General features: G+C 37.0%; 1 protein-coding gene across 1 annotated transcript; it reads left to right on the forward strand.

Annotated features, from left to right (window-relative positions):
* Positions 1-10565: 10565 nt before the first annotated feature.
* lhx5 (LIM homeobox 5) lies at positions 10566-22357 on the forward strand. The gene is made up of 5 exons (XM_082140480.1): positions 10566-11177; positions 13291-13514; positions 15953-16230; positions 19471-19636; positions 20758-22357. Exons 1-5 carry the CDS (start codon positions 11005-11007, stop codon positions 21114-21116), a joined length of 1200 nt encoding a protein of 399 aa, XP_081996606.1. The 5' UTR covers positions 10566-11004; the 3' UTR covers positions 21117-22357.
* The last annotated feature ends 1030 nt before the right edge of the window (positions 22358-23387 follow it).

Raw genomic sequence — 23387 nt, forward strand, 5'->3', positions numbered from 1 at the left:
CCAGCCAGGGGAGAACAGGGCACAACCACACATACAGAGCTCAGATTATACACCCCATCACAAGCTCTTTCTTCCTCCCTCTCTGTATCTGACTCACTGTCGTCCTTTACAATTCTCTCCCTCTTTTCTGCTTCACTTTCTTTCTCGCTCTTGTTGTCTTGCTCATTTCCATCCTTCGTTCCATCCATCAATCCACAGTCGTTCCCTGTGCCCTTCGTTTTGTCCTCTTATCTATCCTCATTCTGTCTTTCCTTCTATGCAAGCCTTGCCTGCTTTTCATAATTTATGATTTATGTATCTGTTTTCAGATGTTTTCGCAACAGCCCTGTACTGTAAATAATGATTCTTAGATTAAGTAAATGACGTGGAAGAATAACCAAAGATTTACTTGATTTTAGTTTTAGAAGTTGTGACAACTTTTAGGAATGCATGTAATGCAGCTTTTTGATTGTACTCAAGTATACATACATATGTTTGTTAGTATAGAGTATATGCATGTATGTATTTATGTATATATAATATACTGTATATTATTATTATTATTATCAGTGTAATATATATATATACATATATATATATACACTACCAGTCAAAAGTTTTGGATCTGTAAGATTTTTAATGTTTCTAAAAGAATCAGAATCAGAATCAGAAAGAGCTTTATTGCCAAGTGTGCTTGCACCCACAAGGAATTTTTCTTGGTACTGAAGCTTCCAGTGCACATATACAAATACAAATACAACAAGAAACATAGTAATACAAATTCTAAGAATAAAATATATAAAAAGATAAAATAAAATAAAATAGTATAAAAAGTTAAAAAAAGGGGTCACAGTTGGGTTTAGTCTGAATAAACATTTACAGATTATGAACATATTTACAGTATTTTGAGAAGTATGAATAATATAAATATAAATATCACCTGAGTAGAAGTATCTTCTGCTTACCAAGGCTGCATTTATTTGATAAAAATAAATTTAAAAAAACCTGTGAAATATTATTACAATTTAAAACAGTTGTTTTCTATGTGAATATATAGTAAAGTGTAATTTATTCCTGTGAGGGCAAAGCTGGATTGAAATAAATAAAATAAATCAATACTTTTCTTCAAAAGTTACAGTAAAGACATGTATAATGTTAGAAAAGATTCTATTTAAAAAATGCTGTTCTTTTGAACTTTCTATTCATCAAAGAATCTTTCAAATAAGTATTGTACACAACTGTTTTCAACATTGATAATAATAATAATTAATGTTTTTTGAGCATCAAATCCACATATTAGAATGATTTCTGAAGGATCATGTGACACTGGAGTAATGATGCTGAAAATTCAGCTTTGATCATAGGAATAAACTACATTTTAAAATATATTAAAATAGATAAATATCTAATTTAATATAATAAATATTACAGTTTTTTTATTCAAATAAATGCGGCCATTAAAACATAAAAAATATTACCGATCCAAAACTTTTGAACGGCAGTGTATGTATGTATGTATATATCAGAATTAATGGCACCCCTGGTAAATATGATCAAAAATGGCTGTAAAAAAATAAATCTGCATTGTTTATCCTTTTGAACTTTCATTAAAAAAAATGCGCAAAAATCGAACCTTTCATTGAAGTAAAAGAATTGAAAGTGGGGGGTAAATCACATTATAAAATAAATGCTTTTCTCCAAAAAACGCTAGCCATGATTATTGGCTCCCTGCTTATTAAATACTTTTTGCCAAGATAACAGATCTGAGTTTTCTTCTATAATGCCTGATGAGTTTGGAGAACACCTGACAAGAGATCGGAGACCATTCCTCCATACAGAATCTCTCCAGATCCTTCAGATTCACAAGTTCATGTCGGTGCTTCATCTGTTCAGTTCACCCCACTCATTTTCTATAGGGTTCAGTTTAGGGGACTGCATGGGACGGTCATGGCATAAGCTTAATTTTGTGCTCAGTTACCCATTTTTTGTGTTGATTTTGATGTTTGTTTTGGACTGCTGTCCTGATGGAAGATCCAACCACAGCCCATTATAAGATTTCTAGCAGAGGCCGTCAGGTTTTGATTTTTGATCTGTTGGTATTTGCTAGAATCCATAAAACCATGTATCTGAACAAGATGTCCAGGACCTCCAGCAAAAAAATAGGCCCACAACATATAAGATCCAGCAGTTTATTTAACCGTAGGCATGGGGTACTTTTTATCCCTGTTTGCTGCCAAAAAGCCCTTTTTTGTTTCATCTGACCATAGAATCCATTCCCTTTTGAAGATCCAGTCGTGTCTGACAACTGAATATGCTGGAGTTTATTTTTGGAGATGCGAGGAGGATTTTTCTTGAAACCCTCCCAAACAACATGTGGGGATGTAGGGGTTGTTTTTTTTTAGCTTTTTTTTAGGCTTTCTGACCCCCAACACTCAAGTAATCTCTGCAATTCTCCATCTGTGATCCTTGGAGAGTCTTTGGCCACTCAAACTTTCCTCCTCACCGTGCATTAAGACAATATAGACACACGTCCTCTTCCTGGCAGATTCGTAACGTCTTTAGTTGATTGGAACTTCTTAATTATTGCCCTGATGGTCAAAATGGGGATTTTTTATTCTTTAGCTATTTTCTTACAACCACTTTCTATTTTGTGATGCTCAACAATCTTTTGCTGCACATCAGAACTATATTATTTGGTTTTACTCATTGTGATGGATGATTAAAGAAATTTGGCCTTTGTGTATTCGTCATAGCTAGACAATTTCATGTTCCTAATCACTCTGGTGTGCTAAATAAAGGTAAATATTAATGGGAATATACTTCAGAGATATTTTACTCGTAAAAAATTCTAGGGGTGCCAATAATTGTGGCCGACATGTTTTGGAGAAAAACATTTATTTCATAATGTGATTTCCTTCCACTTTCAATTATTTTTCTTCAATGAAAAGTTAGATTTTTGCAGATTTTTGGAATGAAAGATCAAAAGGATAAACAATGCAGATTTATTTTTTTACAGCCATTTTTGATCATATTTACCAGGGGTGCCATTCATTTTGACCACCACTGTATATACATACATACATACATACTCCCTGGGGAGTCATATATATCACATTACAGCTGGATGGTGCAGATAGTGTTCATATGATGAGCATTCATGTGATGATGGTAATAGTTTAAAACACTATGTGCTTTTATAAACAGACATATCATCAGATTAAGCACATCATATTGAAGTGTTTAAAATAGCTGTCTGTGGGCGGCAAACTGTGGGGGTCTATCAATTATTGTTTGATTTCCAATCAATTTTGCGAAAAAAAAAATGTGTTTGTTAAAAATACTACATTAAACTAACTTAAACCCTAAGAAGCTAAAGTTCAACATAACGTTACATTGTTCCTCCCACATTAAAATGTATTTTTAATTGCATGTCATTTTAACTCATTTATTTTCGGTGCTTTACAGAGCAGATCTTAGCAGGTGTCATTTTCGTCTTCTTGTTATTTTTGATTTGCAGTTGTTGTTTTTTTCCTGTCATCTCGCTACTCTTATGCCTCTCATCTTTGCTCTCTGTATATGTCCAACCTGCCATCCTCTTCCTCTGTCTCTCACCCTACTCCTCTCCATCATGCTAAGCAGTCAGAGCCATTTAACTAAATGCACCTTCAGTCAGTCCATTAGTGTGTTATGGGGGTGGGATGGTGCTCTGGCCGTGGTGTCTGACCCCCCCAACCCTCTCTGATTAATGGAGTATATGAGGGCAGAGGCAGAGTGCCCCCCACCCCCCTCCACTCATTACCTCATTAAGATGGACCAAAGGCTGCAGGTAATCTCTCTTATCATGCCTCAGTGACAGGGTCTGTACCCTACACACACACACACACACATCCTGCAGGGCATGCGATCTAAATATTTGTATAAACACCCTGCTTTCATACAACTTGCACTACATTTCATATTCACTGATATAGATAACATATACACTACCATTCAAACATCTGCGTATAGTAAGATTTTTGGTAACATTTTATTTTCCCGTGTCCTTGTTACACGTAGTTACTGTATAACTACAAATTATGCATAATTACGTGCAACTAACCCTAAACCAAACCTCAATCCTAACTCTTAACTCTAACTCTTTAGTAAGTGCATGTAGTTAATTATTATTGCACAGTACTGAAATGCATAATTACACTGTAACACGGACACCTTCAAATAAAGTGTTGAAATGAATACTTGTATTTAGCAAGGATGCTGAATAAGTCCAAAGTGACCGTAAACACTTTTCTACTCTTAAGATTTATTTTTTAAATAAATACTGTTGTTTTGAACTTTCAATTCATCAAAGAATCCTGAAAAATTGTTTCATGGTTTCCACAAAAATATTAAGCAGCACAACTTTTTTCAACACTGATAAAAAAAAAAGAAATGTTTCTTTAGCACCAAATAATCATAGAGTGATTTCTGAAGGATCATGTGACTGTCTTAGTTTTACTCTCATGGACTCTTAGTTTGTTTATCTTCAGTCACATGTCTCCTTTGTTCTCAGTTTCCCGCCACTTATTTGTCTCCTAGGTTACTTATTTGTTACTATGGTTACTGTTATTCCAATCATCTTTGTTTTCACTTAGTATATATATGCCTGTATTTTAGTTCTCATCTGTCGGTTCTCATTAATGATAAGTTCAGTTTGGTGTAGTTATCTTTCTGTCAATAAAGTCTGTTAATCTTCAACTTCGCATCATGCCTACACCATGTTTAGCCAAAGTGTGACAGTGACATGATGCTGGAAATTCAGCTTTGCCATCACAGGTATAAATTATATTTTAAAATATATTAGAATAGAAAACAGTTATAATAATAGCTGTAATAATAATAATAAAAAGCTGTAATAATATTTCATAATATAATGTCACATAATATAACACCTGTCTGACTTGAAACTTTTGTAGTACAGTCAACTTGGATATTTAAGTAATTTCAACTTAAATTAGATTAAACTGACTTAAAAAAGTTGAATCTTGTATAATTTATAAAAAAAAATAAAAAAAAAAGTTGAAATTGCTGAAATTATTTTGATGAGTTAAAGCAAAGTAAAAACATATGTTGTCATAACTTATTGATCATACAACTGTTTTACAGTGTTGGACATTCTGCTAAACTACTTATGTGTTGCGCTAAAAAAGAAATTGATGTGGCTTTTGTATGACATGAAAGTGACTAAATGATAACAGAACTTTCATATTTGGTGAACTATTTTTGTAAAATAGGGGTCTTTTACACCTGTGTGTTGCATTGTAACCCTGGCCTATAATAACGTCCATATGGTACCACAGTAAAGTTTTTGCATACTTGATGCTTACATTGCAAAGTCATTAAATTAACCATTATTGATGTACAGAGTTATGTACTTGTACATTACATTTTAAATTTAAGGTGGTAACATTTAGGTGAACTCTGAACTAGCTTATGTTTAAAACAACGTAAAATGTTATTTTACTTGAATGCATATTTTAATCAAACAATAGGTGAACGCCCTGCGTTAAGACATTTGAGTTGGTATTTAAAAATGATTCCTGTTTTTCTCATTTTAATCCATCAGCCATGGCCATAGAGGTAACAGACAGTTCAGTGGTGCTTCTAACCAGCTGGTTTCCACCAAACTCAAACTGTTTGGTGGCTGTTAATAAGTTCCTTGGTGTTTTAGTGGGTGTGTGAGAGTGTGGAAAGTGTGAATGTCTGTGTGTATTTATACTCATCAGGATAGGGGTCTCGCATTGGTGCTGAGGGTAGTTTGGGTGTTAATGGAGAGAGCTTTGATTAGAACAGATAAGTGAGATGGACAGGGCTGTCGATAAAAGGCCCTGTGAGAATGTGTGTGTGTGTGTGTGTGTGTGTACTTACTCCACTCAGACAGATCAGCTCCTCAGAGAAGTCTTGCACCGTAGATACAGAGTCCTTCCTTTTCCTCATCTGCATTCATGTGTTTCTCAATGTGAGAATTAACACGCATGTGCATGCCTGTAAGTAGCGGCCCCCCTTCGCCACCCCACCCTGTGGTGTCCGGCTGTGTGACGGCTCCCCTGACAGGCAGCGGTAATGCCCTCTCTGATCTCTGTGAAATTGCCGGGCTGCTTTCAGCAGCTGAGGACTCGCTAGAGACAAACCGCCTTTTAATTCCCAGCGCCAGAGGTGAGAGCGAGAGAGGCCCCTGGGACAGCTACCAATCAGCCATCCATCACACTGACCGACCCCCACAACCGCAGCCCCCTCCAGGCCTACCCCAGCCTGCTACCTCAGCCCTGGGGAGTCATGTAACCCTTTGGTGGATAGATACGGGAGGCGGAGGGATGGGAGGGGGGGGGGGTCGCAAATCAGAATGCTTGAGATGCCTGTTCACCTCTTCTCCCTTCTCCTACCTTTCAAGACTAATGGCACTGTGGGCAGAGAGTGTGTCTGTCTGTCTGCCTGCCCGTGTGTGCGGTGGACTTGGTGAATTGTAGTACGGGGTAGAAAACATGCTGAGATGGCTTGGCCCCTCCAGGCTAGTTCTGGCAGTGAGAATGAAGGTCTGTGCAGGCGAAGTGGAGGTGTGCCACTCACTGCAATGTCTCCAGGGAGACATGTTTTGAGAGGAGCTCATTTCAAAGTGTGTATGTTCGTGTCCCTCATGTTCCTCTGACTATTTACACTATCCCTTTTCGCTCTGTGCATCTTTTGCTTTTACGTAAGAGTACTAACATTTAAATTAATCCTTTGACACAATCCACTTATTGTTTACATGTTTTTACATTGTACTTAGGCTATATTTAAAAAAAATACCTGCATGTAATTATACAGCTGTAATTCATTTCCGTAATTTTCTATAATTACACTGTTGACTCTTCCCTTACCCCTTAACCCAACCTTAAACCTACCCATACTACCAGACCTGTCCCTACCTGTGTCCCCCCTCAATTAGCAGTGTTTTGCAATACAACAAACTAATTTTATGTAAGTACTTAGTAGTTAAAGACACCTAATATAAAGTGTGTGTGTGTGTGTGTGTGTGTGTGTGTGAAAAATATTTAAATCCTCTAAAGAACCTTTTTCCAAATAACGTTTTGTGGAATGAAAATGTTCCATGGATGTTGAAGGTTCTTCATGGAACCATCCATGCCAATAAAGAGTGACCTATAGTATTTATAAAATACACTCTGTGTGTGTGTGTTTATGTGGATGTTTTCTCCCTCTCTTTCTCTTTCTGTGTGTGTTTGTGTATTGTTTTCATTCATGCTATTAGTTTGTGTGTATATGTGGAAATGTCCACTAAATAAAGCGCGCAAAGTAGGCCCTCTAAACACTTCTGTCTGTAAATTACATAAAGAACACTGAGCCGTTTTATCTACTATGCATGTATTCATGTCTTGTTTATGCAAAACTCGAGAGATCACACTTGTATGATATCTTTGATAGACACCCAAAGCCTTTGAGACCGATAATAAGGACATTTGCCTTTAAATGAAACATAACAATGCTCTGTTTTATCTGCTTTCAGTTGGAGTTTTGCAAAGGTTTTTGGACATAAGTAAGTGTAATGCATTAAATATTTCACTTATACTTTTAATGTCCATAATAATCATTCTTATAATAATGAAAAAATGCTTTCTGTGTTGAGAGTTTTCTGACTTGATGATTGTAAAGTTGAACATGATTAAGAAAGAGAGTGGGAAGTAAATATAAGAATCACTGTCCAATCAGTGAATAATCCATAACTATTTCTCCTCAATTCACCAATTAAACGGCTGGTGTTGAATGATTAAGGTGTTAGTATATCTTAAAGAGGACATTTTGGACTAGTTTAGGTGAGTAGGTAATAATAATAAAAATAATAGTAATCTTATTTGATATTTGATATTTATAGGCTACTTATGTTCATATAATGCCATAATAATGATCAAATATAAATCTAATATATTTTCTACAAGCAGTATGCGTCAACCGGAAGTTAAAAACAAAAGGTGGGGTAAGTCAAATATCGCAAATGATAATAAAACTTAAGAATTTTGTTTTAGGTGTCTGTGCTAGTGGAGCATACAATAGCTAAACATTTCGCGAGACAAACAGGTTGCGCTCCGAAAATTACATTAAAGCCTACTTAAAAAAGAAATAAAAAAATTAAGTAGACATCTAAAAAGCCTTTTAAACTGTCGAAATTCTTTTATAATATCCAACCCTCCTGAAAGTCATTGTATAATTCACACTCTGACTGGATGCATTAGTCACTGAGAGAATAAATCCCTCCCGCTGTTTTCAGCACCCTGGACAGTTCCTCAGTCTGCACAGGTGGCTCGAGCTCGACTACCGTTTGTGTGTATAGCAGAACCTCAGAGACTTCAGTCCCTCTCTTTAGTGCTTCATAGCACTGTGGCCTATTGATTAGACGTAGAAGAATGAACTCTCAATAACCCGTTTCCAGTCCCAAATGTTAGCTTTCCCATGCATCAAATGATAACGCGTTGGATGCAGTATAAAACAAGGTAATCTGAAAGTGGGAAGGTTCTGAGTCGCTTAAAATCAGATTTTAATGAAGTTCTGCGTTTCTATACTTCCACATTCACATAGTTTTGGCTGCATATGTGCGCACGCACAAGCTGTGGGCTGATTCGCTATTTAACCAAAAAGACTCGACAAGGTTAGGCCAGCCTGTTAATGGCTCTTCTGTCAGGGCGATTGTAAACAGATGGCACCTTTAATTTTAGTATTTAGCTATTTAAAAATATGCAAATGACTGGAAGTAGCCCAGGCGTGCATTTCACTCATATTTGCTTATTCGCGAAGGGTAACGTCAGGGGGAAAACTGGGGATTTCTTAAATGGGAAGTCAACAAAACAATACTTAGTGAGAAAATAAATAGCGTGCATCGCGAAGGGATTAGAAATGTAAACGAAGCCAAACTAGCTGCCGTTGTTGCCTGCCAAGAACAGCGGGGGTCCCGAAATTCGCCCTTGGCTCTCCTTTTCTACAGCATGCAGCCCACCGGCATCCCCTGACTCCAAATATTACCAAACGCTATTTAGTCACTGCTTAAGCCCTGCATGTTGTAAAGGGATTATTAATTTTAGGGGATGATCGGATAGATAGATAGATAGATAGATAGATAGATAGATAGATAGATAGATAGATAGATAGATAGATAGATAGATAGATAGATAGATAGATAGATAGATAGATAAAAAAAACATATTATTATTATTAGTAGTAGTAGTAGTAGTAGGTGTAGTAGTAGTAGTAGTAGTAGTAGTATGTTTTATTGTTTTAAATAGTTCCATTAATTCTATTTGGGCAGAGCTCTGGTTAGGGTGTTTGCGTTTGCTTTCTAATCCGATACACTAACACAACTGTAAACTATGTGCTATTGTTTACATGGAGAGAGGGAAGCAGGTAGACAGACCACGGGTGGCCTGATCCGGATTTATTCCAGTGATCACACATGCCGGTGGGTTTCACGCACCGTGAAAACACAGCACTCTGACAAAATGCTGCAAAATATGTAATGCTAATGCATAGGGAAATGTGGTTTAAAAAATACGATTGGCTAACAGTAACATTTATTTTTAAATAAATTTCCTTTTAATAGATAAATTCAAATTTATAATGTCTTAGGAAATCCATGTGAACACACGCACTAGAATACACGACCTGAAAATAAATTTTTAAATAACAATAAAAGGTTTAAATTTGAACAATAGTAATTTCCACTAAATGCTGAAAAGCTGCTAAAAGATTGTAAATGCAGTCTCTAATTCACCCGAATAAACTATAGAGTGTAATGTTTGCATGTCCACAGCTAACAAAATGATTACCTGGGTAAATATTTAAAATCCCTTCGATTTGTGGCTACTTTGTCAAACTGCTGGGCGATCCGGTACTCTCTATTGATGCGAGCCAGTATCTTAATCCAGTGCATTTCCCTGTAAATAGCTTTATGCATGATAAAAGAACGGGATCCCCCACCGCGCGCACAGATCACTCCTTCAGAATTAAGACGCAGTGATGGCTATTTGGATTTTCTACACTTATTTTCTTTACGCATCATGCAAAAGACGTGAAAACTTAGGCTAAATAGAGTCTATAAATGTCTACATTTTTATCGACGTTTTTTTTTTTTTAACCATTTCTTTATTACCTTCTGATAGCCACTGGCACTAGATTTTCACTCTCAAATCCTGCATTAATTACACAGGAGAAAAAATAGAGCAATGGAGTCATTATAAAAATAATAAAAAAGAATCTTAAAAGATAAAGAAATCGAAGAGCGTCTTCCAGTCCGAATGTGCTGTCCAGGATCCAGGACTAGTGAGGCCAGAACGCAAGGCTTCACACTAAATACACGTGCACTTTTTTTCAGATTTTAGCGATCCAGTCCAAGTTGCAAATTCGGTAGAAAAAGAAAAAAAGCAAGCACGTCGATGAAATAATTAGTACCTTTACTGCCATCAGCCTTTATAGACGTTTTACCAAACCCAAGGTAGACCTTCGGAAGCAATCTGAGAGTGCCAATATTTAAACCCGTTGCCATGGCAACTTGTCTGTGATTGGTCACCGCGGCGTAAGTGCAAGAAAAAACGTCATCAAATCTGAATACGGATGCGAGAAGCTCCCGCGAACTGGAACAGAGTGATGTAAAAAAGTGTCGGTGAGGTGAGTGGACACAAGCAGGTGGATCAAGAGCCCAAAAACAAACAAAAAAAAAAAACAAGAGGAAAACTTGGAGAACCCTTTTCGTTAACAAACTCTCTTCAACGAATATATTTTTTTGATTCAGTGGATTTCTGGATGCCGACAGGTATAATGCATAACATTCACGTCCGGAGTGTTTACCTCTAGGCGTGGTGGAGACTCATTCTCAAGACGGAACATTTGCTCTGCTGTTGCCTCCCTCTCCAAGAAGCCAAGACGTTGCTCCGCACCGATTCGTGTGGCCCCAATCCGAGGCGCGGTGCCCGTTTGGGAAGATCGGCTCTCGGTCCCCTCCAGGGCGGAATGATGGTGCACTGCGCGGGCTGCGAGAGGCCCATTCTCGATCGGTTCCTCTTAAACGTTCTCGACCGTGCATGGCACGCGAAGTGTGTCCAGTGCTGCGAGTGTAACTGCAACCTGACCGAAAAATGTTTCTCAAGGGACGGAAAGCTCTATTGCAAAATTGACTTTTTCAGGTAAGATCTGCAGCTGCTTGTATTTGGGCTGCCTCACCTCGTCAAACTTCTGGACTAATCCTCATTTGAAGAATGTGTCATGTAGGATTTACCTACCCTTGTTTTCCTCTTATGTGGATGAGTCTCCATTTGTGGATTAACCTGCCTAAAATGTGTAACGTACTGTTAAACCTTTGATCCTCTGTCGTTCATTAATAGCTTTTGATTGATTAGCCTACTCATTCATTGCGTATTGTATTCACACGCTTTCGGTGGGAGAATTCCTCTTGAAAACCTTTGTGCACATTATTGTGGGGAAAAAAGAAACCCTGTTCGGGAAATAACTGTTTATTGTAGCCTACTCTAAAATGTCATCATTTTACGCATTATTATTATTATGCATTTAGTGGAACATTCATTTGAATACTCATATAAAACAAACATTTGTTTTGTTTTGTTTTGTTTACGTTTACAAAAATTTATTTTTGAAATAGCCTATTTAAAAAAATTTATAATAATTATACATAGGAGATTCAGTCAAATACCCTCCAAATTGTAGTAAAAATAGCCAAGATCATTTAAATATTTTGTTAATAATTAAGTAAGTTCTAGCCTAATTAATATTAAAGTAGTAAGTTAATATAGCATTAACCTCGTTGAAATAATATAAACAGCAGTCAAGTTAAATCACCGAACCCGAATTACGTTTAAATCGTGTAATAAAATCATGCACTAAATTCCTGAAAGATAAAAGCCCCCAAACAACATTCAAAACACTTGTGTTGCGTATACCTGTAATTATTTTGTTGTATTCTTAGAACAGGCCGCTTGTTTATTTTTATTAGTCATTAATATCGCTAAATGAGTTCTGTCAGGTTTTCTTCTAGTTTACATTTCCCTCAGCTATTTAACGTCATCCAGTGTTTAAGCTTTCATATGTGCCATTGTTATCCCAAACGGCCTTGCCAATATCACGTTCTATGGGGCCCATCGAGCTCGGCGATTGAATGTGGAGCCATTAGTGGGGCGAAACAGTAATCACCCGTAATGCGTCCATTTGTTGTGTAAGTAGTGTTATGGCCTTTCACTGGGAGAGATGCATTTGAAAAGGGCGAGAGCGACTCGATACCATAACAAATGGAAGAAGATTTAGTGCATTAGTGTTAAAATAAACCCGAGGGGAGAAACAGAAGGGAGTAGTGCGCTTGACGTGCCTCAACCACGACCGGCCTGTATACCTGGTCTTTCCCGTCTCGTTGTCATTGAAATATAAATTGAACAAACTGCACGTTCTCTAGGCTATATTATTTCTGCCTATTTTTCCATGAAAACGGGGTAGGCGCAGATTAACAAATCAGCAATAGAACATATAGGCCTATAGCCTATAATTGGCGGATTATCTCTCATTTCATATGGCTGAATGAATAAAAGAAAACCAGGATGTAAATTCGAAGATGTGTAAACAAACACTCTGTTGTCCCTTTTTCACGCTATGGAAATAATATTATGTAGGTGAGCTGACTTGTGCTTTTGTGTTTTAACACCTAAAACGTGGCTTTGTTGTTTTGCCTAATCCCACAATATCACTTCATTTAGAGCATGTCGACTTGAGCCTATACTGCCAAATTCCAAGTTGATGGCTTGGTTTATTAAAATGCTAAATAGAAAATATAGATAATTCTATCCATGGATCAGTGACTTGAAATTACTGTTGAAGTATACAGAATGATAATATTAATAATATTATGTGCAAATTACTACGCTGACACAATGAGTGAAATTGTGCGTTATCCGTATTGCAGTATTTTTAATTACATATGACAGAATTCACAATTTACTCACACATAACACATAGGCCCTACGCACAATATAGCGCATAATAATGCACATACTACACGTTATACATGATGTACAATTATACTTAAACAGTTAGCCTACTTAATCGTCAAATAAGTTGCAGTCAGGTCATTAAATAGTTCCCGGGGGAGTATCTGTAAAATAAACAATTATTGACTCATTATGTAGTAGCTACTGGAATGCAATATCATCAATGTCCATTACATAACCTTTTGTGTTGTTCATTAGGTTAAACATACCATAACTCTTTACTTATAAAATGTATGTCTCCTTACAGGCGTTTTGGTACGAAATGTGCGGGCTGTTCGCAGGGCATTTCGCCCAGCGACCTCGTGCGAAGAGCGCGCAGCAAGGTGTTCCATCTGAACTGTTTCACGTGCATGGTGTGCAACAAACAGCTGTCCACGGGCGAGGAGCTCTACGTCATCGACGAAAACAAGTTTGTGTGTAAAGAGGACTACCTGAGCGCGAGCGCTATCAAAGAGGTCAATTTAAACTCAGGTGAGAGAGACGAATAGAGCTGTACAAGTGAAAGACATGTAGGCTGTGTGTGTGAGTGAGTGAGAGAGAGAGAGAGAGAGAGAGAGAGAGCGAGAGAGAGAGAGAGATTGACTCAGTTGTATGAATTATGGATCAATGACGTGACGCTCTTTTTTTTTAATCCGGATCTATTTAGTTATTCAATATTACATTAAAATGGCAATTCATATAAAATTACTTGATTAATATTAACGGTTTCATTTTCAATTAATTTAGATATTTTTTGTTGGGCTTAAAGTAAAAATGCTTTGGTGGTGACAAACCAAACTTTTCTTCTAGATAATTTTCTCTAAGTAATTTGTAGTTGTTCTATTATTATTTCTATTACTATTATTATTATTATTATTATTATTATTATTAATTTATTTAAAAAAAAATGTGATGCAGTTTCTTAAAAAACATGATTCATAGGCTATCAATGTCATGGCATAACCATCATGAAGGAAGCCATTTTGTTGTCATGTGATATGAAATCTATAAAACTGAGAGGACACCTTTAGACCCTAATAACTGTCAAGGTTATTACAAATAGCCTATTATACATTTCAAGTTTTAAGCTTTTCATTAAAAAGTTCAAAATTAATCTGGAAAAAAATTTATATAAATGAAAATAGCGAAAAATAACGAATACGTGTTCAAGAATGATATAGAAATATTTACTTGATGGTTAAACCACATGACATTATTCATTAAATCAAATATTTTTGGTCAAAATTGTATATATACTTTTTTTTCAAAAACCAACACTAATAAGAAGATTACATTTGTAAAAACTTTGCACATGCTTTAAACTCGATTTTAAGATGTCATAAGGCGAAGCTGTTCAGGGAAGCGCATTCGTTTCCCATTAAATGAAGCAATACAAATTTTCTTTTTTATTAACATTTTAATTAGTGTTTGTTTGTCGTCTAGTTAGGTAAGATGTTCTAACGTGCTCTCTGTATCTTTCTATTGTTTCAAAGATGTAAATGCACATTAACAGAGCCCGCGTGTGCTGAATTCAAATGTAAAATCTATTGTAAGAAAACGAGCAGCCCAATTCAGAGGTGTGCGAGTTGACTATTTACGCGCGTCCCCGTGACTGTGATGCTCACGAGTGTTCAGAATCACGGACAGGCTGTTTGTTTCCCAACACACAGATGACATTATTATCGCCTCCACTTGTGGGTCAGTGCTAGTCCAATTAATTTAACAGCGACTGAGTGCTTCGTCCAGTCGATTTAAAAGGGACGTACTACACTCAGATTCATTAATGCAGAAAATGGTCTTTTGAAATTGGTGGCGTGCTATTTTTACACCAATCCTTATTTTGAATGACTTGATGCATACTTGGAAGACAAAAATATATCCACCCAAGGCCACTACAAGGATAAATCTTACCGCTTATTAGATTGCGAGTATAGTGTTATATTTTTGTAAAATTATTATTTTCTTTTTGGAATAACTTGTTTTAGAATTTTTAAATAAAAGGTAAATAAAAGTAGGCCTACATCGAACCGGGCTAGTTAAAAGGATTTAAGCTAGTCTATGTCCGTGAATATGATTCAGTCAATCAATTTTTTCATTGCAAGCTGAGGACTCTTTTGGTTTGGTGTTGTCCACCTATGGAGAAGTGTCCATAACTCATTCTCCTCAGTCCATGCGCGTTCTTGTCAGATAAACGTCTGTAGTCGTATATCCCCGCTCCTCAGACAATGACAAGCTGTTATCAAGCACAGCAGCCTGTCCCAAGAGACAACCAGACTTAATTCCTCCGATATTTTGCAGAAGTGATCTCTGCTTGTTTTCTCCTTTGTTTCATATATATGTATGTGTGTGTGTGTGTGTGTGTGTGTGTGTGTGTGTGTGTGTGTGTGTGTGTGTGTGTGCGCGTGTGTGCGTGTTTAAAAAAAAAAAAAAAAAAAAAAATATATATATATATATATATATATATATTATGGTCTTGCTTGAAGCCCGCATTCAGTTTTAACGTAATATTTAATCAAACATTTATTTAGTAGGCTAGCCTAATAATATAGGCCTTTTATAACAAACATTCATTATAGACTAACAACTTTATACCTAGACAAATTAAGGCAATTTTGTGTAATCTTTGTGCCCAGAAAAAGTATAGGAAAGTACAACCCCGCATGTCTGGTCAGCCATGATATTTGTAGTTTTTTTTTTTTTTTTTTTTTTGAAATGTGTCAAATTGATGTTAGCCCTATAGCCTATCTTAAATATCAGATTATGCAATTGTATTATGCAATTTAACATTAATATTAGGCTACCATTAATGGGTGAACGATGTAACGTACTTTTTTATACTTACAACTGTTATTTCAAGAGGATGGTGATCATTGGGGGGGAAATTGCAATGAGTCTAATATGTCCCTCATTGGTCCTTTAACATGCTTAAGTGTCATCGTGTACGGACCGGAGTTTATCGCCTGATCTTCCGGATCCGATCCAGGACGACACGAAGGAGACGGACAATTCCACATCCTCAGATAAGGACACTAACAACAACGAGAACGAGGAGCAGAACTCGTGCACGAAGCGACGGGGCCCGCGCACCACCATCAAGGCCAAACAGCTCGAGACTCTGAAAGCCGCGTTCGTGGCCACGCCGAAGCCCACGCGACACATCCGCGAGCAGCTCGCGCAGGAGACAGGCCTCAACATGCGAGTCATACAGGTGAGAATACACATTTATTTGATTATTTATTTAGGCCGTTCCACGATATGTACTGTTACTGTATCCATTGTGAAAAGTACATTTCTCTAAGATTTTAAACATTACATCACAACCAAATGTGTCACCTCGAGCTAAATGAAAATAATAATATGTGGCAGGAAGGATGTCGCAGTTCTCAATCCCATTCCACACACCCCACCGGGATAGAGAACCACTGGGATATGGCTATGATTTAAAATGGGAAAAAAGTTAGTTTATTTATTAGTGACCTAGAACTCAAGGTCATGAAACTACAAGGACATTTATACAAAGACATTTTAATGCTGATATTTCTATAAAGTTTTCAATAATTAGTTGTATACTGTTCAAAGTCATGTTTTGACAAGGTCATATCACACTGACAAACCATACAAAATATGTGATAAAGTGTAAAAAGAGGGCACTTTTAACTTCTGGAAGTGCAGGATGATGATTGAATGTTTATTTGAGAGAATTGTATACCTATTAATAGTATAACAGTTAATCATTTCTATTTTACACCTATTAATAGTATAACAGTTAATCATTTCTATTTTACACCTATTAATAGTATAACAGTTAATCATTTCTATTTTACACCTATTAATAGTATAACAGGTTATGTGTAAGGTAATATTTAATTAACATACTACTAAGATATTATGCTTCTAAATGCCAATACTTTGTCATATTTTCAGTCTGGGATTCTGGTATATATAAAATATGACAAATCCAAATATAGGCTGGCATTTTCACAGTTGTAAAGCAGTTAAAGTCATTAATGGATTTATATCAGGTAGTAGGCTATAGGCACTGATCAAAAACGCAAGATAACATCAGCTTCATGATAGGCTTGTCAGTTCCTGCTGAGAAAATATGACTGTGAAAGACAAGCTGTTCTAACTGCAATTACAGCCATCCGTTCTTACTAAATTTAAGAACTTTTTTTAATAAATTTCTCACGCTATTTATGAGGTGAAATTTAATTGGAGAGGTGTTGTTGTCAAACACAAACACAGCCATGCTTTAAAGTCCAGGTAAAGATCAACACTATTAGTGAGAGCGAGAGTTTTCCATAATTTTTCAGTGAAAAATGCCAAAAGTGTTCAGTCCTGAAACATATTTAGATGTCGATTACAATTTAGGAGCTTTGTGGGAAGGATGCCGTAATGATTATAAATGTAAAGAAAATACAGAACATGGATTTATTAACAATAAGGATAAGAGCACATTGCCAGGTCCATATAAAAATACACCTTTGTTTGATTACCAGTTATAGGGAAGGGAACTTGATTCTTGATGTCTTGAGTAAAGTTATCCACTCAAGCGCACAGCTCATCTTCATGTGTCGCTGTCATCAAGAAATCACAACCCTCTCTGAATCCCAGCAAGGCTCAGTGCTTTGTTTCTGAGCCAAAATGGAGACGGCCTTTGCCACACGTCCCTGTTCATTTGTTATGTGTTAAATGTGGATTGCGCTCTGCGCAGGGAGCCCTCCGGAGCCATGCCGGTTCAGCAGCGTGTGTGTGTAATCCCTAAGCAACGCTCACTCAGGAGGAGGCAAAACATTTCCATAAAAATGTACCAAACAGTTAGCCGATTGTTCTCCATAAGCAGGTGTTGCCTTTGCTGTGCATGGAGAGGAATGCTTAAGTGGTTTTAGGTAGAGAACATGTTTTTGTCTCTCTAACACACTCTCAATATAGTCTCTCTCTCTTTTTCTCTTTCGTACATGGCAGGATTGTGCCTCCAGAGCAGACTAACTGTTGTTAGCATATATTATGCAGTGGCAATGCAGATTCAGACATGAATGTGTTACATTGAACCATCATGCATAACAATGTCACCTTATGTCAGACATTTTCATATTCTCTACTCTTTGTTCCTGCGCAAGCAGTTTATATGACAACAGTGTGAAAAACGGCCCTTGTGGTGTTTGTTGAAGCATATGGTTGTGATTCTTTTGACTAAAAGGTTATGTTTGAGTTCCATCGGCACAGTGGTACATCAGATTGCCTCGTTCTTGCTAAAAGATTGAAACAATGTTCGACAGTGATGAGTCTGATATTGCATCTGTCACACACTTTTATATCAGGTCTATTTGTAATGAGCTGGCGGCGCCGTGATCAAACGATACTTGTCAGCACCGCAGTGTCTCAGAAATGATGTGCGTGCGTGCACAACGATGAGGGACTGGTGAAATCATCACAGCATATTAATTTCCACAGGAATATAAATCTCAGGAATCTATTGCATTGCAGTTCAGTAGCATTTTAGGTCTGACAAGACATATTTAACAGGTTGGGCCGGATCAATTATTATTATGTGTTGGTTCTGTCATTATTAGGTTGAGCTGTATGATTAACATATTTGTCCGTGTGTGCAATATAGCCATTTCGGCCAATATCTTTAGAACAGTGTTTAGTTTCAATGGAAAATAACCTGGTGTAGTGAGGCTCAAATTTCTCCATCCATCCTCTTGGTATTCAGTTCATTTGGTCATATTATTATTTATAGAATGACATGTCAAAGCTTATATAACACTGTGACAATATTTCGGATTAACATTGACCAGTAACGTATGCAGTGTTAATTTCCCTCATTAAGTTGTTTAAGTGTTTCTAATACCATTAAATCAACAGGAGTGTTGATAGTACATAACTAAGACTAGGCTGTTTTCTTTTAGTCTCTGTATGTACCATCTTATATAATAAAAAATATAGCAATCTTATTTTCCTCCTGCAATGACAAAAAAAAAAAAAAAAAAAAAAATGCAACTGTTAAAGGTATAGTTTACCCAAAACTGAAAATTCTGTATGACATTCTTTCTCCAGATGGCAAAAGATGATATTCTTTACAAGTCACATTGTTTAAAATTGTTTGGACCCCATTGACTTTCATTGTATGGACTCTGAAATCTGTTATTCAGAATATCTTTATATCCCACAGAAGAAAGAATGTCCCTTTAACCAACATAAAACAAGTCATGATGAAAGAAACATCTAGTTTAGTTGTTGTGCACGGTATAATTACTCACAATACTCCCGTAAACAATCAAGTAACCTGGACAAGTGTGGAATTTTTTTTTTTTTTTTTTTCCCGTTTCTGTTAACCATTTTCTAAATGGAAAATCATAGGAATGTGCAATGTATAAATATGTAAGGAATATCACGTACCTCTGTGAGGTAATCACACATTTATAATTGTGGTTTTGCCTCGTAGGTGTGGTTTCAAAATCGGCGGTCTAAAGAACGTAGGATGAAGCAGCTCAGCGCGCTCGGTGCTCGACGGCACGCTTTCTTCAGGGGACCTCGCAGAATGAGGCCGCTTGGAGGAAGACTAGAGGACCCTGAAATAATGGGCCCTGGAGGATACAGTTACTACGGAGGTACATAAAGAATGTTCTGTCTAAACACATTTTCACACAATATCATGTTCTGTTCCTCACACACATTTGCTGTAACTTCAGGGTTTTTCTCTTACTTTGAAAGCACAAAGACTCTTACATGCAGTTTCTCTAGCGGTGCTAAGATGCTTCAGTATCACCCATCATTCCTCAGAGCTTTAAGTTTATGTTGTCTCTTAAACATCAGAGCAAAATATCAAAAAATGAGAACTATAACACAGGATTGCACTGGTGTTCATTGGAGAATTGTGCAGTGGGTCTCAGTCACGAAAGGATCCTGAAAACCATGCGTGTTACCTGTTGCGCGACATTCCAGCTTGGTCTTTTTGATCGGATTTGCACATACACACTCACACATCTGGTATCTGTCATACTAACAGGTATTTGGCAAAGATGCAAGCTGTGTTTTTGTTTCTGTAATGGGTAAACAAAGCAATACAATCAGAATAAGGTCACCAACCATTCTATAATTAATTGGAAAATTGCACATTTCAAATTCCTAAAAAAAAGCATACATTTCTTCCAGTGCAAAAGCTTTCTGAACATGGGAACAGATAGATGTACTGATCTCTGGAGGTCTGGCATTGATGATTCGACGATCTATCACTCAGTGAACAAGTGGCGTTTCTTTATAATAAAATGTCTTTTGATGATTGATTAGCACATTAAAGTATCACAACTGCAGGAAAAAAATAATGGAATTGGGGAGGAATGTTAATGACTTTGTGTAGCACTAATTATATAGGCCAATCGCAATGGTATGACGGAGCGAGAGGATGGATATGTGAGGAAAAATAAAGAAACATGCCTCCTATGATTTCCATGTTTATTTACATCCTCTTTCCTCATGTTTCATTAGAGTATTTTTCATTCATTAAAGCACTGTCTGTTACATGCTCGTAATGAGTCTTTTGGTCATAGCCAAACTATTCTGACACATCCTCTCAGAAAATGTGAAAAACAGATGAAATTGGGCATCAAATAAAAAAATGACTTCTTGTGAATTAATTAAATGTCAAGTCATACTCATCAACTCTAAATCTTTTTCTTTTTATATATATATTTATCAGAAGCAGTAACTGAATGGACTTTTTTTTCCACAGAATACCAAGCTGATTACTACGGCCCAGTGGTCAACTACGATTTCTTCCCTCACGGACCCCCTTCATCACAAGCTCAGTCTCCAGCCGAGTCCCCTTACCTCCTAGGCTCGGGTTCAGGACCCCTTGAGGGCGGCCCGGTCTCTGCGCACCACCCCTCAGACGACCAAAGGTTCACGGACATGATCTCTCACGCAGACACCCCCAGTCCCGAGCCAGGCATGACCGGACCTCTTCATCCCAATCCACAGGGGGAGGGTGGCTTTGCAGGGAGTCCACCCTTCCCCCTGGCCAACAACACCAGTTACAATGGCCCCATGTCCCATCCTGGTCAAGAGATGGGGGAGAACACTGTTTGGTAGAACAGAGAGGTGGTCTGAGATAAGACTCTGAACTATGGACACAGAGCGGATTCCACTCAAACCGGTCTACCCAGAATGATCACCTTAGTGCTATAGGTTCCTGAGGGAGGGCTTATTGGCTGGTCATCGACCAGAGCAAACCAATATTTGGACCATAAACCTGAGAGGCGGAAAGACATCAAGCACAAATGAGCACCCTCTCGCAGTTTAGTTTCTACTGTCAAAGGATGTGTATTGTCAGTGGTCATCTTGACCAATCACATTGGTTTGATTCCGTTGTTATGGTTTCCTGAGTTCTATTTTATGATAATAGCTCAGATGTTCGTCCAAGGGGTTTTCTACTGCTTTAACTCACTGATTAGCAAACGTTGTCGAACTGCATTTGATGGTCAGAAGTGAGCTAGTACTTAAAGGTAAATCCATTTTCATCCTTCATTGGCTTTAGTTTCTTCCTTTTCTGAGATTCTGAGGCTCAATTTGTTGAAATGTTTTCTTTTCTGTCTTAAAACTGGTCCATTTGTAACATATTTGGTTCATTCATTAACCGATGAATTGGTTCATTAAACATTTTGATGAACACTCAGTATACCTGTGTTCTGATGAATCTATGGCCGTCAAAACACGCTTTGCACTAATCACATATCTGATTTTGATACGTAATTGGACTTCAGGTTCACTGAATTAAATATTACAACACATACTATTTTCTAGTTGATACAAAACTATTACAGAACCCTAGGGGTCACAATTTGCACTCAAACAATTGAACTTTTGAATTAACAAGTTGATGTTAAGCCACTATAAATCTATGTTAAAGTCTAAACAGTTAAAATGACCCTCATACAGCAAAGACGGGGTTAACTAAACATTAGATTGATAATAAAATGTAAATGATTTAGGGTTTGAAACGCCTCTTGAAGCTGGACATATGTAACCCTGGATCACAAAACCAGTCATAAGTCGCACGGGTAAATTTGTGGCAATAGCCAACAATACATTGTATGGGTCAAAATTATCGATTTTTCTTTTATGCCAAAAATCATTAGGATATTAAGTAAAGATCATGTTCCATGAAGATATTTTGTAAATTTCCTACCGTAAATATATAAAACATTTATTTTTGTGAGTGAATGCAGAACAATCGCGAACATAAATGGTCAACTTTAAAGGCGATTTTCTCAATGTTTCGATTTTTTGCACCCTCAGATTCCAGATTTTCAAATAGTTGTATCCCGGCCAAATATTGTCCTATCCTAACAAACCATACATAAATGGAAAGCCTATTCATTCAGCATTCAGATGATGCTTTAATCTCAATTTAAAAAAACAAAAAACCCATTGTGACTGGTTTTGTGGTCCAGGGTCACATATGCACTTTTGGTTGTCTCAGTAATAGTTTTTGTGACATTTCACTTCAAATTTTGAAATTAACCGACGTCCCATGACATCACAATTAGTTTTTGTGACATCACACAACAGGAAGTCACCACTACAAAAGAGGCCAAAATCAGTAACAACTATGGATATTTTGTCTTATCTCTATTTTTAAAAAACAAACATATGCACCTGCAACACATGGAGACATCTGCCTTACCCAAATCTCTCCCCATCCCCCCCGTCTCTATTGGAGCCTGCTGTAGTCCTCAGGATAGAGGCCTTTGCCCACACAGTGATCGGTCATTGAGAAGCTCTCAAAAATGCCTGACGAGCCTGTGCGTTGTTCAACTTCATTTAACCTTCGCTTTAATACCTTCCTTTGAAGAAAAAAAAAAATGTTTTAATGGAAATTATTTTCAAAAGAACATTAAAGCCATAATGAAGAATCTCCTTTAACAGCTGAGGTCTCTCTTCTCAAAGGGGGGAAAACAAAAGATCGGGACAAGCAACATCTGTGACTTACCACTGCACCCTGAACAGCCTCCAGACTGAAAGCAGGCGCCATCTGATGGGCTAGTGAAGAAAAACAATTGTCTAGACAAATGTCACCTGGAAATAGGGGGCATGGCATAATAATAATTTTGTACGAATTCAATTAACTAGTTTTGACACTAAAGAGAAATGTAGAAACATGCACTACAGTATTTAGTCTTAAAGGATTCCAGGTACTCAAGGGGAGTATATAAAATGGGTTATATTTTATTTCTTAAGAAAAGACTTCAAATTGCTTGTATAAAACAAAAATACACTATAGTTTGTCATACGTAGTAGGCTAATATAAATGATTTCACCATTATTTATAAACCAAATAAGTGCCTATGGTTAGGGGTAATT

This window comes from Leuciscus leuciscus (genome assembly GCF_965113295.1).
Source record: "Leuciscus leuciscus genome assembly, chromosome: 16".
NCBI classification, from domain to species: Eukaryota; Metazoa; Chordata; class Actinopteri; order Cypriniformes; family Leuciscidae; genus Leuciscus; species Leuciscus leuciscus.